At 38.6% G+C, this 19971-nt stretch overlaps 1 protein-coding gene across 11 annotated transcripts in view; it reads left to right on the forward strand.

The window, feature by feature from the left end:
* ATP8B4 (ATPase phospholipid transporting 8B4 (putative)) overlaps positions 1-19971 on the forward strand; it is a 305179-nt gene that overhangs the window by 117138 nt on the left and 168070 nt on the right. For 10 of the 11 annotated variants that reach the window (XM_032624347.1, XM_032624361.1, XM_032624352.1 and 7 more), the window contains 3 exons: positions 10503-10616; positions 13469-13567; positions 16091-16152. In XM_032624347.1, the coding sequence (XP_032480238.1) occupies positions 10503-10616; positions 13469-13567; positions 16091-16152 (275 nt within the window). Of the gene's footprint in view, positions 1-10502; positions 10617-13468; positions 13568-16090; positions 16153-19971 lie in introns of those variants that run through there. The other variant, XM_032624358.1, reaches the window with a different exon arrangement.

A 19971-nucleotide genomic window follows, 5' to 3' on the forward strand; every position in this document is an offset into this window, starting at 1 on the left:
GCCCCCATAGCTAGGGTAATCGTTTAAAATTAGAATTTTATCAGGATTACTTAAGACATTAAAATAAAGACAAAAATCCTTAGTATAGATTGCAAGAAACTTCTCTCTCTAACTTCAGTTTGTGCTGACCTCTGTAGTCCAGCCTCATAGTCCCTCTTTTAGATCTGCAGGTGTGCCACCTTCTGCTCATCTCAGGGTCTTTGTATTAATGTATTTTAGAGGAGCAATGCTTTTTCCTCATTCTGATGTTGGCTTCCGGATGGAGGGGTCTCTACTGGGGTGACATTTCTCTGCCCACCCGTTTTCTCACTCTGCCCCATGAGACGTGGAATTATTCACTTGATGCATCAATCTTGGGGGAATATCTGGGTCTCTTCAGCTCAGCTCTGCCCTCTTCCTCTTGGAAGTGGGCTTCTTACAGGGAGAAGATGGTCCCTGCTGCTCCTCTAGGGTCAGGCTCTTTCCCACCACATGGGAGGCCTGTCTTGGTCCAAGATTCCTTGTGACCGTGTGGTTAAACCTACCTCATCATGGGGTCAGTTAACTGGTCCACCTGGCTAACAGACTAAAGCCATGACTTCCAGCCTGATGTATGTCAGCGCTAAAGATGCTCTACAGGTTCCCTAGATGTTCTCCTTTCTCCTTGCTTTCCTCCTCCTCCACTTCCTCCTGCTTTCTTCTGAATTGTGGTATTTCTAGTAGTCCTTCATGGAAAAGTAGTGCTAAGAGGATAGTGGTGAAGATCTTCCGTGCTGTATTATAGAATGAGTTTTGATACAATTTGACTGTAAGCCAACAGACTGGCTCAATGAAATGACTGAATATTAAGGTCTTACTCATGCTCACATTCTTGGATAGGACAGTGGAAATGGAAACGTTTTATTCCTTTCGAATGAAAAACAAAGAAAGGTAAAAGGGTACAGAGATTCTCCAGGAGGGGGAGCCGTCGTTCCTTGTTCCCAGTCAGCTATGAGGGTTCACATCATCTGTGACTAAGTCACAACAGAGCCCGTAGAACAAACACATCATTGCTATACATCAGTTTAAACAGAAATGTCACAGTCCCCATTTGGCATTATCACTTTATCCCATACAATTTACTCTTCACCTACGTGGAATTCAATTTTGTAGGAGAGTTTCTTTATAATTCCTGCTACAGTTTTGAATGTCGTGGTCCCAGCAGATGTTCTGTCTGTCTTTTAGCAAGATACAGGCTTAACCTCTATTTTAGTTTCAACTTAGAAGGAAAATATAAAATAGAATTAGGAATATGTGATCCTTTTGGTTAACTGCTTTTTCTCCTTAGCTTTCCTCTTCCCCATTATTTTTCCAAGTCCCTTTTTTAGAAAAATGTGTTGTGACCAACAGCTCTCACAGCCTTCCTACCCAGTTGGGTAGAGAACTCACTGCAAAATAGTCATCATCAGCTCACAGACAGTTTTCAGCACGATCCTATGCATCAGACCAACTAAGCTGCAAATCTTTCTCTTGACACCTCTCCTACTCTCCCACAGCTTGTTTCACAGAGCTGGATGCATTGATTCCTGGTAGATGTTAAAAATGGCGATTTAACAGATGACAGTATTTTCTTTAAATAGGTAGTAGTGATTGCTAGGAGTCAGTGTAGATTAATTTAAAACAAGTCACATGGCAGGAGGCTCCGATCAAAATGGCAGAATAGAAGGAGGTGGAGCTCACCTCCTCCCACAAGTGTATCAAAAATATATCTACATGTGGAACCATTCTCACAGAATACCTACTGAATGTGGGCAGAAGATCTCAGACAGCCAGAATTGCAAGAAAGATTACCATATAAGTTGGTAGGATGAAAGAAAAAAAAAAAAAGGATCAGGATAGGACCTGTTTCTCTGGGAACGAGCTGTGAAAGAGGAGAGGTTCCCTTACCCTGGAAAGTTGCTTCACTGGTGGGGAGATCAGCTGGGACAGAAGGGGAGCTTCAGAGGCCCAGAGGAGAGTGCAGCAGTGGGTTTGCAGCAGGCAGAACAGAGAAAGACCAGTATAGATGGTCTGTGCCACCTCCCTTCTGTCCCTAGCCCTAGACGCATGTCTGCTGGTGCATGCGGGGTCTGAGTGCTTAAACTCAGCCTTCAAAGGACAGACCCAGGGAAAGGATTGGGGTTGGCTGCACAGAGACAGCCTGAGGTGGCTGGAGTGTGATACAGGCCGCAATCAGGGAGTATACATGGAAGGAGCCCAGGCCCACCATAGAAGTGAAGTGCCATTGTTAATGGGGGCATGAAGGGAGGAGCAGGGCCCCCACCATAGCAGTCTCACTCTTGGTGTGCTCATGGCAGGTGTGGCTCCACCTCTATGAGCTCTGGGAGAGTGCAAGAGCCAGTGGATTGCCCACAGGTGGAGGTGGGGCTGAAATCAGAACTGATCCCCAGGGGCTGCATGATGTAGGAAGCAGGGCTGAAATCTGAGCCCTCTCTCCATGGCTGTGTGATCCACAGATTTACACCACAACCACTGGGGCCTTTGTAAACTCAGTGCGTGCAGGATATCCTAGTGGACTACGGGTGCTCCCGTGTCTGGGGCAGGTCCGGCATTAGCAGCAGTGGGCTTTGTGGGCAGGTGTATGTACATGGAGGTGGGGCTGTGTCTGGGCTGCTTCCATAGCTCCCATGGCAGGTCCAGGTGCATGACTACTGAGGTCCTGGTACTTGACTGTAGTGGATCTGCACCTACGGATCTGTGCTGGTGGCTTTGTGAATACAACACTGGAGGAACACCAAGGCCAACTGCCTGCATTCCCACAGTTGAGGCAGGACTGTGTACTTTGTGAGCCCATGCCACAGGTATCAGGTGACACCACAGAGTGTACTCACTGGTGGACAGTTCCAGGGGAGGAATACTCAGTGGCTCGTCCCCCAGCAGAGTGCTCTAGTCCTGCCTACCTCACACCACAGCTCAGAAATGGATCTGGGGGCTTCTATTCCAATAACTGGGAAGTAGGCCCTGCCCTTGACAGGACTGTGACAGTCACAGAACAAAGAGGAGGCCCTCAATATCCATTGTAGGCTCTCATCACCACACCAGTCACACCCTCTACCAAAGAGAAAATGGCCAGCACACACTGAGGAAAGATGCAGATGGCATCCATACTAAAAGCAGCCCACACACCAAAAATATTAGACTCATTCAAGGCTACACAGGGATGCTCTCACATAAAAACATCTCTCCAAGACCACAGTAGATAACTGTTTCTCCTAAACTCACAGAGTAAGAGAAATATAAGTAAAATGACGAAGGAGAGGAACCATTCCTAATTAAAAGATCAAGAGAATTCTCCTGAAAGAACAAACAATGAAACAAACCTCTCCAGTCTAATAGACTCCAAGTTAAAAAAGGAAGTAATAAAAATACTGAAGGAATTAAGAAAGGCTGTTGATAGAAATGCAGATTATTGTAAAAAGGAACTAGAAACTGTAAAGAGGAACCAAGAAAAATTAGAAAACTCATTTGCTAAGATGAAAGCTGAGCTAAAGGCAATAAGTAGCAAACTGAATAATGAAGAAGAATGAATGAGTGATTTGGAAGATGGAATAATGGAAATCACCCAATCAGAACAGCAGGCAGAAAGAAAAATGAAAAAAAAAGAAAGCAATATACACGGCCTATGGGATAATATAAAGCATGCCAATCTACACATAATAGGTAAGAAGAGAAGAAGAGAAGAGGGGATCAAAAATGTATTTGAAGAAATTATGGCTTAAAACTTCCCAAACCTAAAGAAGGAAACAGATATCTAGTTACCGGAAGCACAGAGGGTCCCAAACAAGATGAACCAAACAGACCCACACCAAGACATACTATAATTAAAATGGCAAAAATTAACGGGAAGATTCTAAAGGTAGCAAGAGAAAAAGAGTTAGTTACAAGGGAACCCCCAAAAGGCCAGCAGCTGATTTCTCTACAGAAATGTTGCTGGCCAGAAGGGAGTAGCAAGATATATTTAAAGTCCCGAAAGGGAAAAATCTGCAACCTAGGATACTCTACCCAGCAAGATTATCATTTAGAATAGAAGGAGAGAGAAAGAATTTCTCAGACAAGCAAAAAATAAAAAGAATATAGCAATACTAAACCTATCCTAAAAGAAATATTAAAAGGTTTTCTCTAGGTAGAAAAGAAGCAAGAATCTATAGGAAAGAGAAAATCACAATCAGAAAGTAAATCACTTAAGCCAGTGCACAGATTAAAAAAATTTTTTTTTAATTTTGTGAAAGTGATGATAACCACAATGAAGAGCAAAAGGATATACATGAAGATGTAAAAAACAGCATCAAAATAATAAAATGTGGGGAGGAGAGTAAGAAAATGTAGGTTTTTTTTTTTAGAATGTGTTTGAGCTCATATGACTACCAGTCTAAAGCAAGTAGATATTGGAATGGGTTAACATACTTGAAAAATAAGGTAACCACAAATCAAAAGCATACAATAGGTTCACAAAAACCAAAAAGAAGAGAACACAAGCATAATACAAAAGAAAACCATCAAACCACAAAAGGAAGAACAAAAAGAAAAAGAAAGGAACAAGAATAAATACAAAACCAACTGGAAAACGAGGTTTAAAATGGCAATAAATACATATCTATCAACAATTACCTTAAATATCAATGGACTAAATGCTCCAATCAAAAGATATAGAGTGGCAGATTGGATAAAAAAAACCAAAAGTCTATAATATGCTGCCTACAAGAGACCTATTTTAGGGCAAATAACACACATAGATTGAAAGTGAGGGGACAGAAAAAGGTATTTCATGCAAATGGAAATGACAAGAAAGCAGGGGTAGCAATACTTATATCAGACAAAATAGACTTTAAAACAAAGGCCATAAAGAAAGATAAAGAAGGACACTATATAATGATAGAAGGATCAATATAAGAAGAGGATTTACATGTGTTAACATATATGCACATAATATAGGAGCACTCAAATACATAAAACAAATACTAACATGTGTAAAGGGAGAAATTGATGAGAATGCAATAATAGTAGGAGGCTTTAACACCCCACTCACATCAATGGACAGATCTTCTAGACAAAAAGTCAATAAGGCAACAGAGATCCTAAATAATACAATAGAACAGTTAGACTTAATCGATATTTTCATGATATTACTTCCAAAAATAATGGAATATACATTCTTTTCAAGTGCACATGGAACATTCTCTAGGATTGACCACATACTAGGACACAAAACAAGCCTTAACAAATTTAGGAGGAGAGAAATTATCTCAAGTATGTTTCCTGACCACAATGGCATGAAACTAGAAATCAACCACAGAAAGAGAAATGAGAAAAAAATGATTACATGGAGATTCAACAACATGCTACTAAAAAAAAAATGAGTCAATGATGAAATCAAAGAGGAATTTAAAAAATACCTTGAGACAAATGACAATGAAAGCACAACCATACAAAATCTGTGGGGTGCAGCAAAAGCAGTTCTAAGAGGGAAGTTCATAGTGATACAGGCCTTCCTCCAGAAATAAGGAAAGTCTGAGATAAATGATCTAACTTACCACCTAAAAAATTAGGAAAAGAACAAACAAAACCTAAAGTCAGCAGAAAGAAGGAGAAAATAAAGATCAGAGAGGAAATAAATAAAATAGAGATTAAAAAAACAGTAGAAGAAAATTGATAAAACAAAGTGCTGTTCTTTAAAGGGGTAAAAAATTGACAAACTTCTGGCCAAGTTCACCAAGAAGAAAAGAGAGAAGACCCAAATAAACAAAAGAAGAAAGGAAAGAGGAGAAATAAAAACCGATACTGCAGGAAAAAATAAAAAACTTTAAGAGAATACTATGAACAATTATATGCCAACAAACTGGACACCCTAGAAGAAATGGACAACTTTCTAGAAATATACAGCCCACCAGAATTGAATCAAGAAGAAACAGATAATTTGAACAGACCCATCACTAGAAGTGAAATGGAATCTGTAATTAAAAAAAAAAAAACTCATGGCAAGCAAAAGTCCAGCACCAGATGGCTTCACTGGGGAATTCTACCAAGCATGCAATGAAGAAATTATATTGATCATTATCAAACTCTTCCAAAAGATTAAAGAGGTGGGAGCACTCCCAAAGTCATTCTATGAAGCCACCATCACCCTGATACCAAAACTAGACAAAGACACTACCAAAAAAGAAAATTACAGACTAATATCTTTGATGAATAAAGATGTAAAAATTCTCAACAAAATATTAGCAAACTGAATCCAACTACACATAAAAAAGATCATACACCATCATCAAGTTGGATTCATCCCAGGGTAACAAGGATGGTTCAACATATGCAAATCAATCAATGTGATACACCACATTCACAAAAGGAAAGACAAAAACCATATGATCATCTCAATAGATGCAGAAAAAGCATTTGATAAAACTTGACATCCATTCACAATAAAAACTCTTACCAAAGTGTGTATAGAGGGAACATATCTCAACATAATAAAAATTATTTATGACAAACTCACAGCCAAATTAATATTCAATGGTGAAAAGCTAAAAGCCTTCCTGCTAAAATCTGGAACAAGACAAGGATGTCCACTCTCACTTAACATAGTATTGGAAGTCCTAGCTACAGCAATCAGACAAGAAAAAGAAATTAAAAGTATTCAAACTGGTAGAGAAGAGGTAAAACTGTCATTATAAACAGATGACACGATACTATATATAGAAAACCCTAAAGACTCCACACAAAAAACTACTAGAACTGATAAACAAATTCAGCAAGGTAGCAGGATACAAGATTAACATACAGAAATTGGTTACATTTCCTTACACTAACAATGAAATATCAGAAAGGGAATTCAAAAAAAAATCCTTTTTAAAATCACATAAAAAAAATACTTAGGAATAAACCTCACCAGGGAGCTGAAAGACATATGCTGAGAACTATAAAACATTGATAAAGGAAATTGAAGATGATTCAAGAAATGGAAAGATATCCCAGGCTCTTGGATTGGAAGAATTAATGTTGTTAAAATGGCCATACTACCCAAAGCAATCTACAGATTTAATGTGATCCCTATCAAATTACCCATGAGATTTTTCACAGAACAAATAATCCTAAAATTTATATGGAACCCAATTCTGGGTCATAAAAGACCCAGAATTGCCAAAGCAATTCTGAGGCAAAAGAACAAAGCAGGAGGAATAACCCTCCCAGACTTCAGACAATAGTACAAAACTACAGTCATCAAAACCACATGGTATTTGCACGAAAACAGACATATGGATCAATGAAATAAAATAGAGAGCCCATAAATAAACCCACACACCTATAGTCAATCAATCTTTGACAAAGGAGGTGTGAATATACAATGGAGAAAAGAGTCTGTTCAGCATGTGGTGTTGGGAAAGGTGGACAGCTACATGTAAATCAATGAAGTTATAACACACCCTCACACCACACACAAAAATTAACTCAAGATGGCTTAAAGACTTAAATATAAGATGTGACATCATAAAACTCCTAGAGGAGAACATAGGCAAAAACATTCTCTGACATAAATCATACAAGTGTTTTCCTAGGTCAGTCTCCTAGGGCAATAGAAATAAAAGCAAAAATAAACAAATGGGACCTAATCAAACTTATAAGCTTTTGCACAGCAAAGGAAACCAGAAACAAAAAGAAATGACAATCTACGGACTGGGAGAAAATATTTGCAAATGATGCGACTGAAGAGAGCTTAATTTCCAAAATATACAAACAGCTCAGCCACAAAAAACAACCCAGTCAAAAACTGGGCAGAAGACCTAAATAGGCATTTCTCCAAAGACAGCATACAGATGGCCAAAAGGCACATGAAAAGATGCTCAACATAGCTAATTATTAGAGAGATGTAAATCAGATCTGCAATGAGGTACCACCTCACACTGGTCAGAATGGCCATCGTTAAAAAGTCTACAAATAACAAATGCTGGAGAGGTTGTGGAGAAAAGGGAACCCTCCTGCACTGTTTGTGGAAACGTAAGTTGGTGCAGCCACTATGGAAAACAGTATGGATGTTCCTCAAAAAACTAAAAATAGAGTTGCCATGTGATCCAGCAATCCCACTCCTGGGCATATGTCCAGACAAAACTCTAATTCGAAAAGATACATGCACCCCAATGTTCATTGAGCACTATTTACAATAGCCAAGATATGAAAGCAACCTAAATCTCCATTGACAGATGAATGGATAAAGAAGATATGGTAATATATATATATATATATATATATATATATATATATATATAATGGAATACTACTCAGCCATAAAGAGGAATGAAATAACACCATTTGCAGCAACATGGGTGGGCCTAGAGATTATCATCCTAAGTGAAGTAAGTAAGAAAGAGAAAGACAAATACCATATGATATTACTTATATGTGGAATCTAAAATATGACACAAATGACCCTATCTACGAAACAGGAGCAGACTCACAGACATAGAGCACAGACTTGTGGTTGCCAAGGGGAACAGGGGGTGGCGGATGAATGGATTGGGAGTTTGGGGTTAGCAGGTGCAAACTATTATGTGTAGAATGGATAAACAGAAAGGTCCTACTCAATAGCACAGGGAGCTATATTTAATATCCTGTAATAAACTATAATGAAAAAGAATATGAAAAAGGACATATATATAAAGAATATATATATATATATCTATCTGAATCACTTTGCTGTACACCAGAAACTAACACAAAATTGTAAATAGAATATACTTCAGTAAAAAATAAATTAAAAAAAAATAGGTCACACAGACTAACCTCCATTTTGAAATATTAGTGGATGGAAATTCTCTGGGTATGTTGATTCTGAATGTCAGTAAGATCTGTCACCCCAAATTTCTCCTGCTATCTTTGTGAATAAGGTAGAGAAGCCTCATGGGAATATAGTTAGGTAGATATAAACACCTGAAAAAGATATTAACATTAATCTGTGGAGAAGTCTCTAGTAGCTTGCCATAGTTTTATTTCCTTAATTTAAAAATTGTTTTTTGGTTTTTAGCTCTGAACTTTTTAATGTATTAGTTTTATATAGCTTTGGAAGACTATATAAAAGGCATGTGTTTGAAATCTTTTGATGACATGAAGCTGGGAGGAATGTTTACTACTTTAGGATACAACACTCAAGATTAATTGCTTTCATTTGGCTTGTATAATAGGAATATATGAAAGATCATCAGTATTTAAAACAAAATCAACTGTGAATGTTTAGGAAGGGGAGCCCTGATTTGTTAGTGATTGATGAAGAAATGACCTAGAGATTTTAGTTCATCAAAACTCAATATGAATATATATGTGGAGCCTAGAAAAATGGTACAGATGAACCAGTTTGAAGGGCAGAAATAGAGACACAGATATAGAGAACAAACGTATGGACACCAATGGGGGAAAGTGGCAGGGGGTGTGGTGGTGTGATGAATTGGGAGATTGAGATTGACATATACACACTAATATGTATAAAATGGATAACTAATAAGAACCTGCTGTATAAAAATAAATAAATAAAATTCTAAAATTAAAAAAACCCTCAATATGAATAAACAGTGAGATTAAATGACAAAATGCTAATGAAGTTTAAGGCATATTAGTACAATAATCCAGAATGTGGAACATCAGAATTTCTTTTGTACACGGATCAGTTGAAGCAGATCTGCAGTATGTGTTTAGGTTTAGTTCTGGACACCATGTTTTAAGAGAGATGCAGAGAGATTGGGATGGATGCAGAAGAGGCTGACCTGGAAAAGATGTCCATGAAAAGTCATGGAGAATGGCTGAGGGTTTTGGGAATGTCTAGATCATAGTGGAGAAGATTTAGGGGAGTCTTCTGAGTCATCTTCAAGTATTTGAAGGTTGTCAACATGGAAAGAGCTTAGACTTGATTTAGGTGGCCCCAGGGACGGAATTTGGCATATGGCAAAATTTACAGCGAGGCAGATTTGAGTCTCTCATAATAAAGACCTTTCTAGCAATTCCCATTCTGAAATGGAAATAGGCTGCCTGGCAAGGTGATCAGTTTCCTATCAGAAGACTTTCAAAGACAGACCTAGGGGACCCTTGTCAGAGTTATCTACAGGGTCATGCTTTGGGAAGGTGAACCAGGTGATCCTTAAAGTTCCTTCTTACCTCACGAGACCCAGCATGAGCTCAGTGTCTGCATACAGTAGGTTCTCAAGAAATAGCTGCCAGACGAATGAAACATAAGAATAAAAAAAGTCAGGGGCAGACTTTTGCACTTGATAAATATTTTAGTCATGGATGATTTTATGGAATTGAACAGTAATTGCATCTAGTATCAGGAGCATGTCATCTTGGGAAAAATGAAACCCTTGGCCCACACAGAGTTTGAAATTTCCTAGATAGTTGACTTATCTTTCTTGCTCTGGCATAACTCATGCTCAGTCTTGTACGTTTAGAGCTGTTTGATAATGAGCAATGCTTTGCCCCAAACTAATGTGATGCTGTTTCTTTTTCAGGATAATCGTATCCACACATGCAAGTACAACATTCTCACCTTCTTGCCCATTAATTTATTTGAACAGTTTCAAAGAGTGGCAAATGTGTATTTCCTTTTCCTTCTGATTTTACAGGTAATGTTTAGGTTGTATTTCATCATCTGTTTGTTTAAAATATTCATATAACTTGAAAAAATAAGTTATTTTACTTAGCTAAATGTTCATGCTTAGAGAAAATCAGCTTTATCAGAATTTTAATTATTTAGTTATTATTGCTGTTTCTCTTCACAATGGTGGGAGGGCTAGGAATGGGTAAAAACTAGTACATTCATCATTTTAAACACTGAGGTCATTTAAAAATGCTGACTTGTACTTTATTTGAACCAAACCAGAGCCTAATAATTACTGTTCATAGCCTCCTTCCTTTCTTTATCTCCCTATCACATTCACAGTATGGGTATTGAGAGAGTTGAAGCAAAGAGCCTAACTTTGTGGAACTGAATTTGGCAAATTTCATTTGCATCTAAGAACAATGATGTATTATATATATATATATAATAAATGATGTATGCTATATGTTATTTCACTGTGACTATTTTTGATAGTTTTGAGTGGTTAATTGGTAGTTAGAAACCTTTCTTTTTCTTCCCATTTGACTAAAATTTGAACCTAAATGAAATTTCAGCTTTTATTGATATTTTAGGAAGAAAAGGCATAAATCAAAGAATTTACATACATATAAACAACTCATGTTAGCCAGTTATTTACCTAGTATTTACTTTAGAGTGATTTAATCAGATCAAACTGGTAGATTCAGAATGTACTGGGCTATGCGTTAATTATAGAAAATAAGAAGCTGGACTAGATATGTACAATCTGGATTATACCTTGAGTACTATTTTTTCTTTAATTGAATAACTACTTATTCAATAGAATAACTGTTAAGAATCTTTTGGTTGTAAGTGGTAGACATCTAAATTCACTTAATGTATTTTATGTATGACAATTCATGGGCAAACTATTTTAACAGGATGTAACTTCTCTTTTTCTATTTCCTCCATGTTTACTTTACAGGCCCTCTCTACTTGGTGATTCTTGAAAACTTTAGACTTTTATTCTCCTAGCTTCAACTCCCACATAAAAGGGAGGCAGAGGCAGAGGGGGAGAAGGGGAGAGAGGAAGAGGGAGGGGGACGAGTAAAGAGGGAGAGGGAGAGAGAGAATGAGAATGAATCACTTTTTCTGTTGCTCCAGCAAGTCTTGGGATTAGTTGTAATTGGACCATGCTGTTACCTTCCTATCCTAAATCAATCACTGTGGCTCAGGAATTGCCTTGACCTAGATCACATGCCAAAACCTAGGAGCCAGCTGGATGGAATCAGTCCACCAAAATTACATGTACAAAATTACAAGTAGAGGGGTGGGGTAGTTCTTTAAGAATTAAGGGTAGAGTTGAGAAGAACTGGATGCTGAACAAGAAAAAAAAAAAACAGTGAAAATATACCTTATAATTTTTGAGGAGACTTTCTTTTTCCCCCATGAATTTTGGTTTCTTCATAGAACCCTTTACACTGTTCTAGAATTTTGAGCTCATTTCTCTAATGGGTTTCTTATTTATGGCCAAAGGCTCTTGTTCAGATAGTTTTTTATCTGGAAGGGATCTTTGGGATGGCTCAGTACAACCTCCTTTCTTTTATTGGTGAAGAAATGAGACCTGGAGAAGTTAAGTGAGGTGTAAGGGTTTTACCATGAGTTAATGATAGAACTCAGACTAGAATCCAGCTTTTCTGCCACCCAGCCTAATATTTTTGTTGGTACTTCAGAGGCTTTTGAGGTTTATTTTTTTTTAATTTTATTTGGAAGTTATTACATAAAATTACATAAAACAGCACTACCATAAATTTATTGTAGTGCTGTTTCGATGGGGCCTGATTGCCAGACACTGACCATCTCCACCCATCCTTCCCCGCCTGATGGCCCTGACGTAGCTCTAAAATGAACCCCACTTGAAAACTACCTTTGTAAGGGAGTCATGTCAACTGTCACTATGTCTCTCTCAGATGGGTGGCTTTACAGGTACAGGTCCAAGCTTTGGAGTTAAATAGACCTAGGTTCAAGTTTTAACAGTGTATGTTCTTGGCTTAGTTGTTGGACTTCTCAGATACTTTTTTTAATAAAACGGGAATATGATACCCAGGGCCGTGGCATTTCCTGACTCCAGGCTGCCATTCACAGTGTATTCTATGCTGTGCACTCAGGGTGCTATTTACATGGAATGTAAGCACTCTGGGTTTGTGCAAAACACCTCTGGTACAGAATCTAACTCAAAAAACTTCTCTGAGGATCGAATGACATAATATCTAAAAGTACTTGGCACAGTGTCTCGTGCAAGGTAGGTGCTCAAAGATTCTCTCTTGGGCTTCCCTGGCGGCGCAGTGGCTGGGAGTCAGCCTGCTGATGCGGGGGACACGGGTTCGTGCCCCGGTCTGGGAAGGTCCCACATGCCGCGGAGCGGCTGGGCCCGTGAGCCATGGCTGCTGAGCCTGCGCGTCCGGAGCCTGTGCTCCGCAACGGGAGAGAGGCCACAGCAGTGAGAGGCCCACGTACCGCAAAAAAAAAAAAGAAAAAAGATTCTCTCTTTGGGAATTGGTAAAACTGTGAAAAGTTGAAATGAGAAGCTGAGAAAAGATAGGTGACATTTATCATCCTAGAGAAAGATCATCATTTGTGAAAGGTTTCAAGAAGCTTCTCAACTTGCTATAAAATTTTAATTTTTGTCAGGCAGTCTGAAAATTGTTTCAATGATACGTCTATTCTATGTGTCTTATACCTGAGTGCAAACACTTAATTATTGAAAAGCTGTTCCATATTTGTACAAATATCTGAATATCATTTCATTAATTTCTGTCAAGTCATAAAATTGACAAAAATTGAAAGCTATCTTTATGAAATTTAAAAGCCCTAAACTACTTGAAATATTTGTTTCAGCTGATTCCAGAAATTTCCTCCTTGACCTGGTTTACCACCATTGTACCTTTGGTCCTGGTGGTAACTATGACAGCTGTCAAAGATGCCACAGATGATTATGTAAGTATTTGCTTTTGAGCATTCCTAAGGTCTCAGTTTCAATTGTGACCTCTCAGAAGTAGAAAATAGAGATCCATTTGAAATTTTTGAATGAAGCTCTTTTGGTAAACACCATAAGAAACTCTATGGTTACTTATTTGATGATTAAAATAGATGTCATAGAGCCAGAGCCTGTTTATGATAATAGCAAGGGGGCTTCAATAACTAGACTCACACCCTCATTTTATACTTGAGGAAACTAAAGCCTGTAAGGAACTAAATATTTTCTAATGAACATACAACCAATTAGTGGTAAGACCAGAATTGGATCACAAACCTGCTTCCACCTAGTGAAGTATTATTTATCCTATATCTCTAGTCTTTGTCTAAGTTTTTGGAGTTGGTAGATATTAGGCATTCTCACATCCTCTGCTCATTATACCAGAAATTACGATATCAAATAACTTCAAAAGTCGGGCAACTAATGTAAATAATTAAGGTATAAGACAGCAGAGAGTTTTGAAGTCTCCATAATCCAAAGGTCATTCAAATTCAAAGATTTAAAACAAAGCCTTGGGCAAACCAAACATTCTAAATCCAGACAAGCTCTATTCTCTCCTAGGTGATTGCCTGTACCCTAGCCTCAGTAGCTCTCTATTTGCCAGTGACTGACAGATTTATATCTCCTCTGAACTCATATGTGGGATTACTGTTTCTAGTCCTTCCAGACTCCATCTGTGCCAATCCCAAGACCCCTTGGCAAAGCCTGAGCATCCTGAGGCCCAGAGAGTGGGCCCCTCAGCTTTTAGGTGGTAAACTGCTTGGTCCTTTTCTGTGATGCCAGCTAGTCAATGTAGGGGACTATTTTCAGGTTAGATACAGACGTGACTAAATACTAAGTCTCTTTTTGTGTCTTCTGCAGTTAATGCTTGAATATGCTTTTACTTTTGTGATAGTATGGGCCGGTTAGTCAGGGTCTTGGCAGGAAAGACATGTCACCTTGGAATGGGGGTAGATTGGAGAAAGATTAATAATGAAGGGACTACTTAAAGGGTTGTGAGAAAAAGCACATAGGGTAGCAACAACATAGGTGGCAATAATACTTCTAGACCTGAAGGAGCAAAAGGAGGAAGCAATTGCTGGACCTGGAGCTGTAGCTGAGGGCTACCTGTAGAGGAAGTGGCCACTGCTGACTCAGCTCAAAAGAAGCCAGGAATACATACCCCATTTTCCTCTCCTCTGGCCCCATGAGTTTCTGTCAGTACCACCTATTGGCCAAGCCCGATCAATAGCCAAAGGGCAAGGATTAAATAGGTCAGCTTCCCCTGGCACAGGGCAGAGTGTAGGAGGACAGGGTGTAGGTATGGAGGAGCAGAGACTATCCACCCCTGTCAAATTATATATTCTCTCAAAATGATGTTCCCGTCTATGGCAGTGTTGGTGGAAAGAAGTTTGCATGCCAAGGATGGGCTAGCTTAACTTACTCCTCTACCAGTACTATAAACTCTTTTCATGTTAACCAATGCTAAGTATCTTTATTTCCCTAGTAATATTCATTGACTTATACCTGGCAATCAGTGTAATTGTAGGCACTGAGCATAGTCTAATAGAAAGATTGGGATGAATTTGGGAGGAACGTTGAAAAATGGAAGGGCTAATGAAAGCAATCTATATATTGTGATATTGATACAATGAGTTTTTTTTAAAGGAAAAAGTAATAATCCTGATGATTATAATATATAAAATCAAAATTTCTTATCTCCTGTTCATCTGTGCATTTAGGCTAATTGATTGAAATAACATCTTATCTCTACTTTAGCCTATTACTATCTGGTCTTGGCAGCTCATGTAGATAGCCTTATCTGAATGGCCGCTAATTTGTGAGTTTAGTAGAAGGCTCATAATATGTGGACTCTTCTAAGCAATATAAGATATTTTCATTACTGGAATACAAAATAAGAAATAGGATCACTTGGGCATAAAAACATAAATCCACACCAAATGTGGTTCAGTATTGTATTCTGATTTTTGTTTTAAATGCTCAGTATTTCATAAGATCACTGTTAACAATTAGAATTTCTGGAGAAGAAGAATACATGTTGTTACAAGTAATTGCTTGACTTCAAAGAAATCCATAAAACAGAATGAATGATGTTCCAGTAAAGTATTGAGCACATATGTGAGAGAAATGGAAGCCCCGTTCCTTGTTAAAGACATCAAAATTAATGTATGGTTTTCTCTGGAACTGTGTGGCAGAGTAAAGGGCACATTGTCTTCTTCAAAGCAACTATAAATGTGTGGGAATTGGAAGAGCATGTAGCTAGACTTGTTGCATTGGTGACACCGAGCATGAAGTTTAGTGGGAAGGGTCTTGATTCAGATTTAGAGCATGTGGAGCTGGGTCCAAGGTAAGCATAAGTCATGCTCATTTTAGACTGATGGTGATATTGTCCAAGCAGATGAACTCAAAGTATTTTCAGTGTCACTATTTGTGCTGAAAAAGTATGATTTAATATGTTTTTTCACAAACACTTTGATTTTCAGTTTCGCCACAAGAGTGATAATCAAGTGAATAATCGGCAATCTGAAGTGCTCATTGACAGCAAGTAAGAAATATATTCTTTATGCTATTTTTAAGATGTCTGGTCACAAAACAGGTCTTGACAATTGGTGGCTTTCTCATTTAATTGAATATATGTTTCTTTCCCCCTTTAACTTTTTAAAAAAATTTATTTATTTGCTTTTATTTTTGGCTGGGTTGGGTCTTTGTTGCTGTGTGTGGGCTTTCTCTAGTTGCAGCGAGCAGGGGCTACTCTTAGTTACGGTGCACAGGCTTCTCATTGTCATGACTTCTCTTGTTGCAGAACAGGGGCTCTAGGCGCGTGGGCTTCAGTAGTTGTGGCTCACAGGCTGTAGAGCGCAGGCTCAGTAGTTGTGGCGCATGGCTTAGTTGCGCTGCGGCATGTGGGATCTTCCCGGGGCAGGGATCAAACCCGTGTCCCCTGCGTTGGCAGGCAGATTCTTAACCCCTCCCCCTTTAACTTATTACAAATTACAGTGTAAGTCCTTTGTATCCTCATGGCTCTTTTTTAAGTTCAACAAATGTTTGTGCTACCCACTCAACTTTTACTTCAAATTCCTTTGGAGTTTCCTTTGTGGAACACAGACATATTATTGTTACTTTTCATTTCTAGATCTAATACTATTTAGAACTGGCACACATGTGATGTTTGTAGCAGATGTTTAATGTATTTGAATTATTTGCTTTGGTAATTTCTGGGAATATTGCTAGAGAGACTTCAACACATATCACGTGATAGTGATAAGCATTTTTTATTAACTTGATAGTTGAGTTTAGAATGAATTATCCACCATAACACAGATCTTGAATTGCTGTTAAATTCATCCATCTATAAAGAAATGTACACGGGAATGGTTCTTGAATCTGAAATGGTTTAAAATGTGTATTTATACACAAACAACAGCAAAAACACCTCCAGAAAACTTAGCAAAAAGGGAAATTTCAAACCTTCATTCCATGTTTCTTAGTCTCTTTCTTTGTCCCTTTTTTTTAACATGTGACAAAGTAAATTTGTAACATTGTACTTTAATCTGGCAGCCAATCACATCTGCTGATGATTTTGAAGCATTTGGGTACTGTGAAGAATGTAATTTTTAAAGGGAATATCATAAAACATATTAGTCACATGAGATGGAAAATTCCAAGAAATGGATATCAAGAGGGGCTAGGTAGTCTAGACAATAACTGGTAGGATTAAAGTAATTAATCTCCTTCTGCAACCAAAACATTGACTGATTATTAATAATGTAATGAATACATATAGTTTTCCTTATTGGATTATTTTAGAAAATGGCATTAAATGCACAGTGAAAAAAAATGATCTTAATCTAAAACCACAGTTGTAGAAACACAGCCTCTGAAAGTGTGATCTTGATGTGACATGGATAAGCCATAAAGATGCCTGGAACCATGTGGTTCATTTCCAATGTCAGCAGGTTTTGAATTGTTGCCACTACAGCATGGTGTTTAAAAGTATGGGTTTTGCGCTCAGGGAGACTTGAGTTTAGTCCTGACCCTGAATAATTCTATGGTCTTGAGCAAGTTCTTGAGAAGTGGTGACTCTTTGTAAGCTAATGTAGTGTGTGACTTTGAGCTGGACTGTTGCCTATCCTGATTTCCTCAAGCTTTGCAGTTCTGACTGGGAATTACATCTGACAATATGATCTGACTAATTCCCCAAGGAACATTTGATAATCAGTCTCATTACTTTGAAGTATCATCTCTCATGAAGTATGTTAAAAATATGTACAATTACATAATGAATTTGAACTAATAGCCTGAGCATATCTTTTAATGTCTCTCAAATTACCAGTTAAATTTTGTGACAATATTTGGGCAGTGATAGATATTGACACCTCTACCTGGAGGCCATGGGAGTATCCAGTAACTTAGATATTCAGAAACTTGATGATTGTATGTGTCCCACACATGCTAGCTATCGTTGTCATTATAATTAGAAGTAGCATTGGTCTTACTTCCTTGTGGCTTCATTTAGCTTCTTGTCTATTCCTTATGAGGTAACATCTCTTTGTAATTTGATATGGGGTGATGTTTTGAAAAGTGTTGTTGCTGATCCTGTGATGTTGAAGGTAGAAGCACATCATTGAGAATGGAGTATTCTTTGGGATTCGGTTAAAAATCACACAAGATTTTCCATTTGTAAGATTACCTTCTACTGTGAGCTCCTTTAGGGCATCTCCCTTGATCATGTCTGTGTCCCTTGAGCCTAGCACAGTGTCTATGGAATTTTCAAACTGAGCAGTAACAAGTATTCTTGCTGAGAGGGCAATCTACCAGAGGAGCTTGATCTGTAAAATTTTGCTGAGTCCCATTACTAGCCAATTCCAGTGGCTGGGGTTGTGGTCTTTGCAGAATGTTCTCAGGCTATGGAGACTGGCTTTTCACTTCTTGGAATCTGAGAAGTTGGAGAAATCAAATGGGCTTAGATTTGAGATAGCCCAGGGAGCTCTGAGTCCTCTTTTGGAGCTGGTGGTCATAGAGGATGCTCTCAGCGCTCTGCACAGACCACTACTGTCTTCCTGTGCTCACCCTCAGCTCCTGTCTGCATTATTTGCTACTTTCTTCAGAGCACTGTCCTTGGGCTATTGGAGCCAATGACCGATTGGTGCAGGGGTAAGAAAGAGCAGCACCCCTGCCTCAAGTTGGACAAGCTCTGAGGTGCAGTTAGCACCCCAAGTGCCTGTTGAGATCAGGCTGAGGATGGGACTTTGCCTGCAGTCATACCCTCGCGTGGCTTCTTCCCCTTCCATGTGTTGCTTCTCATCTTCCTTACCAGTTTCTCCCAGAAGTGATTTCCTAAAGAACCCTTTACATATGAATCCTCATCTCAGGATCTGCTTTTAGGGAAGTTGATCTAAGACAGTAGTTAATGCATACTTAATCCCATGGCAACGTTAATGGAAAATGTTAGGAAAGTGCTTTTGGGTCTATGCTAGACACCAATGGGTCATAATGCACAGATAAAGTAAAAAGCCTGGAGGGGATCAGAGGCATCCAGATGTTGCTGGATGTGGGTATCACACTGGGGTGGGCACTTCTAAGTACTGTGGCTTCCCTGTGTCCTCTGGCAGAGGGCTTCTGGACTTGAGGTTCAGGCTAGGGCAGGAGCCTTCACTGGCTTGTCCTCGAGGGAGGGGAGGCATGGTCAGCTTCGGGGAGGAGATTCCTGAGGGAAAGGGGGTACGATGAAAGCACCAGTCAGGAAACCTGGTCTGTGTAAGTGATCGATGTGCTACTCTGGGCAATTAGTTGTCATTCTGGCCTTCAGGTCTCCCTTCTCCTGCGCTCAGAAGCAAGGAACGTGGCATTTACATTCAGATTCAACATATATTTATTCAGCAACTACCATGCGTGGGCTCCAGTGCTTCCACATTTAACTCTCATAAAACCCCAGAGTGTAGGTGATAGTGCCTCTTTTTAGAGATGGAGAGATTAAGGCCTAGAAAAGGAATGACTTGTCCAGAGTTCCATGGCAAGTAAGAACCTAAATTAGCCTTTTACCTACTCGTGTTGTGATGTGTAAATGTAGACTTCGTGGTCTGACCACTTCTTCTCTATTTATTTTGCATTTGAAGGGCGTTGTACACAATTATAGAAATATAAACATAATATATATATATTTTTTATCTAAATGTAATCTATATGTGAATAAATATATATATCCTCACTTTTAGTGCCTGGAGCATTATTCATCTATGTTCTTAGCATTGTGCAAGCAAATGAACAATGTAAACTTAAGCCACACAATAATTAGAGAGACAAAACTCTCCCTTTATAGCCTTCCTTTTCAAGGTTTTGTTACTTATATTCCTTTCCAGTCAGG

The sequence above is a fragment of the Phocoena sinus genome, chromosome 2, assembly GCF_008692025.1.
Source record: "Phocoena sinus isolate mPhoSin1 chromosome 2, mPhoSin1.pri, whole genome shotgun sequence".
Lineage (NCBI taxonomy): Eukaryota > Metazoa > Chordata > Mammalia > Artiodactyla > Phocoenidae > Phocoena > Phocoena sinus.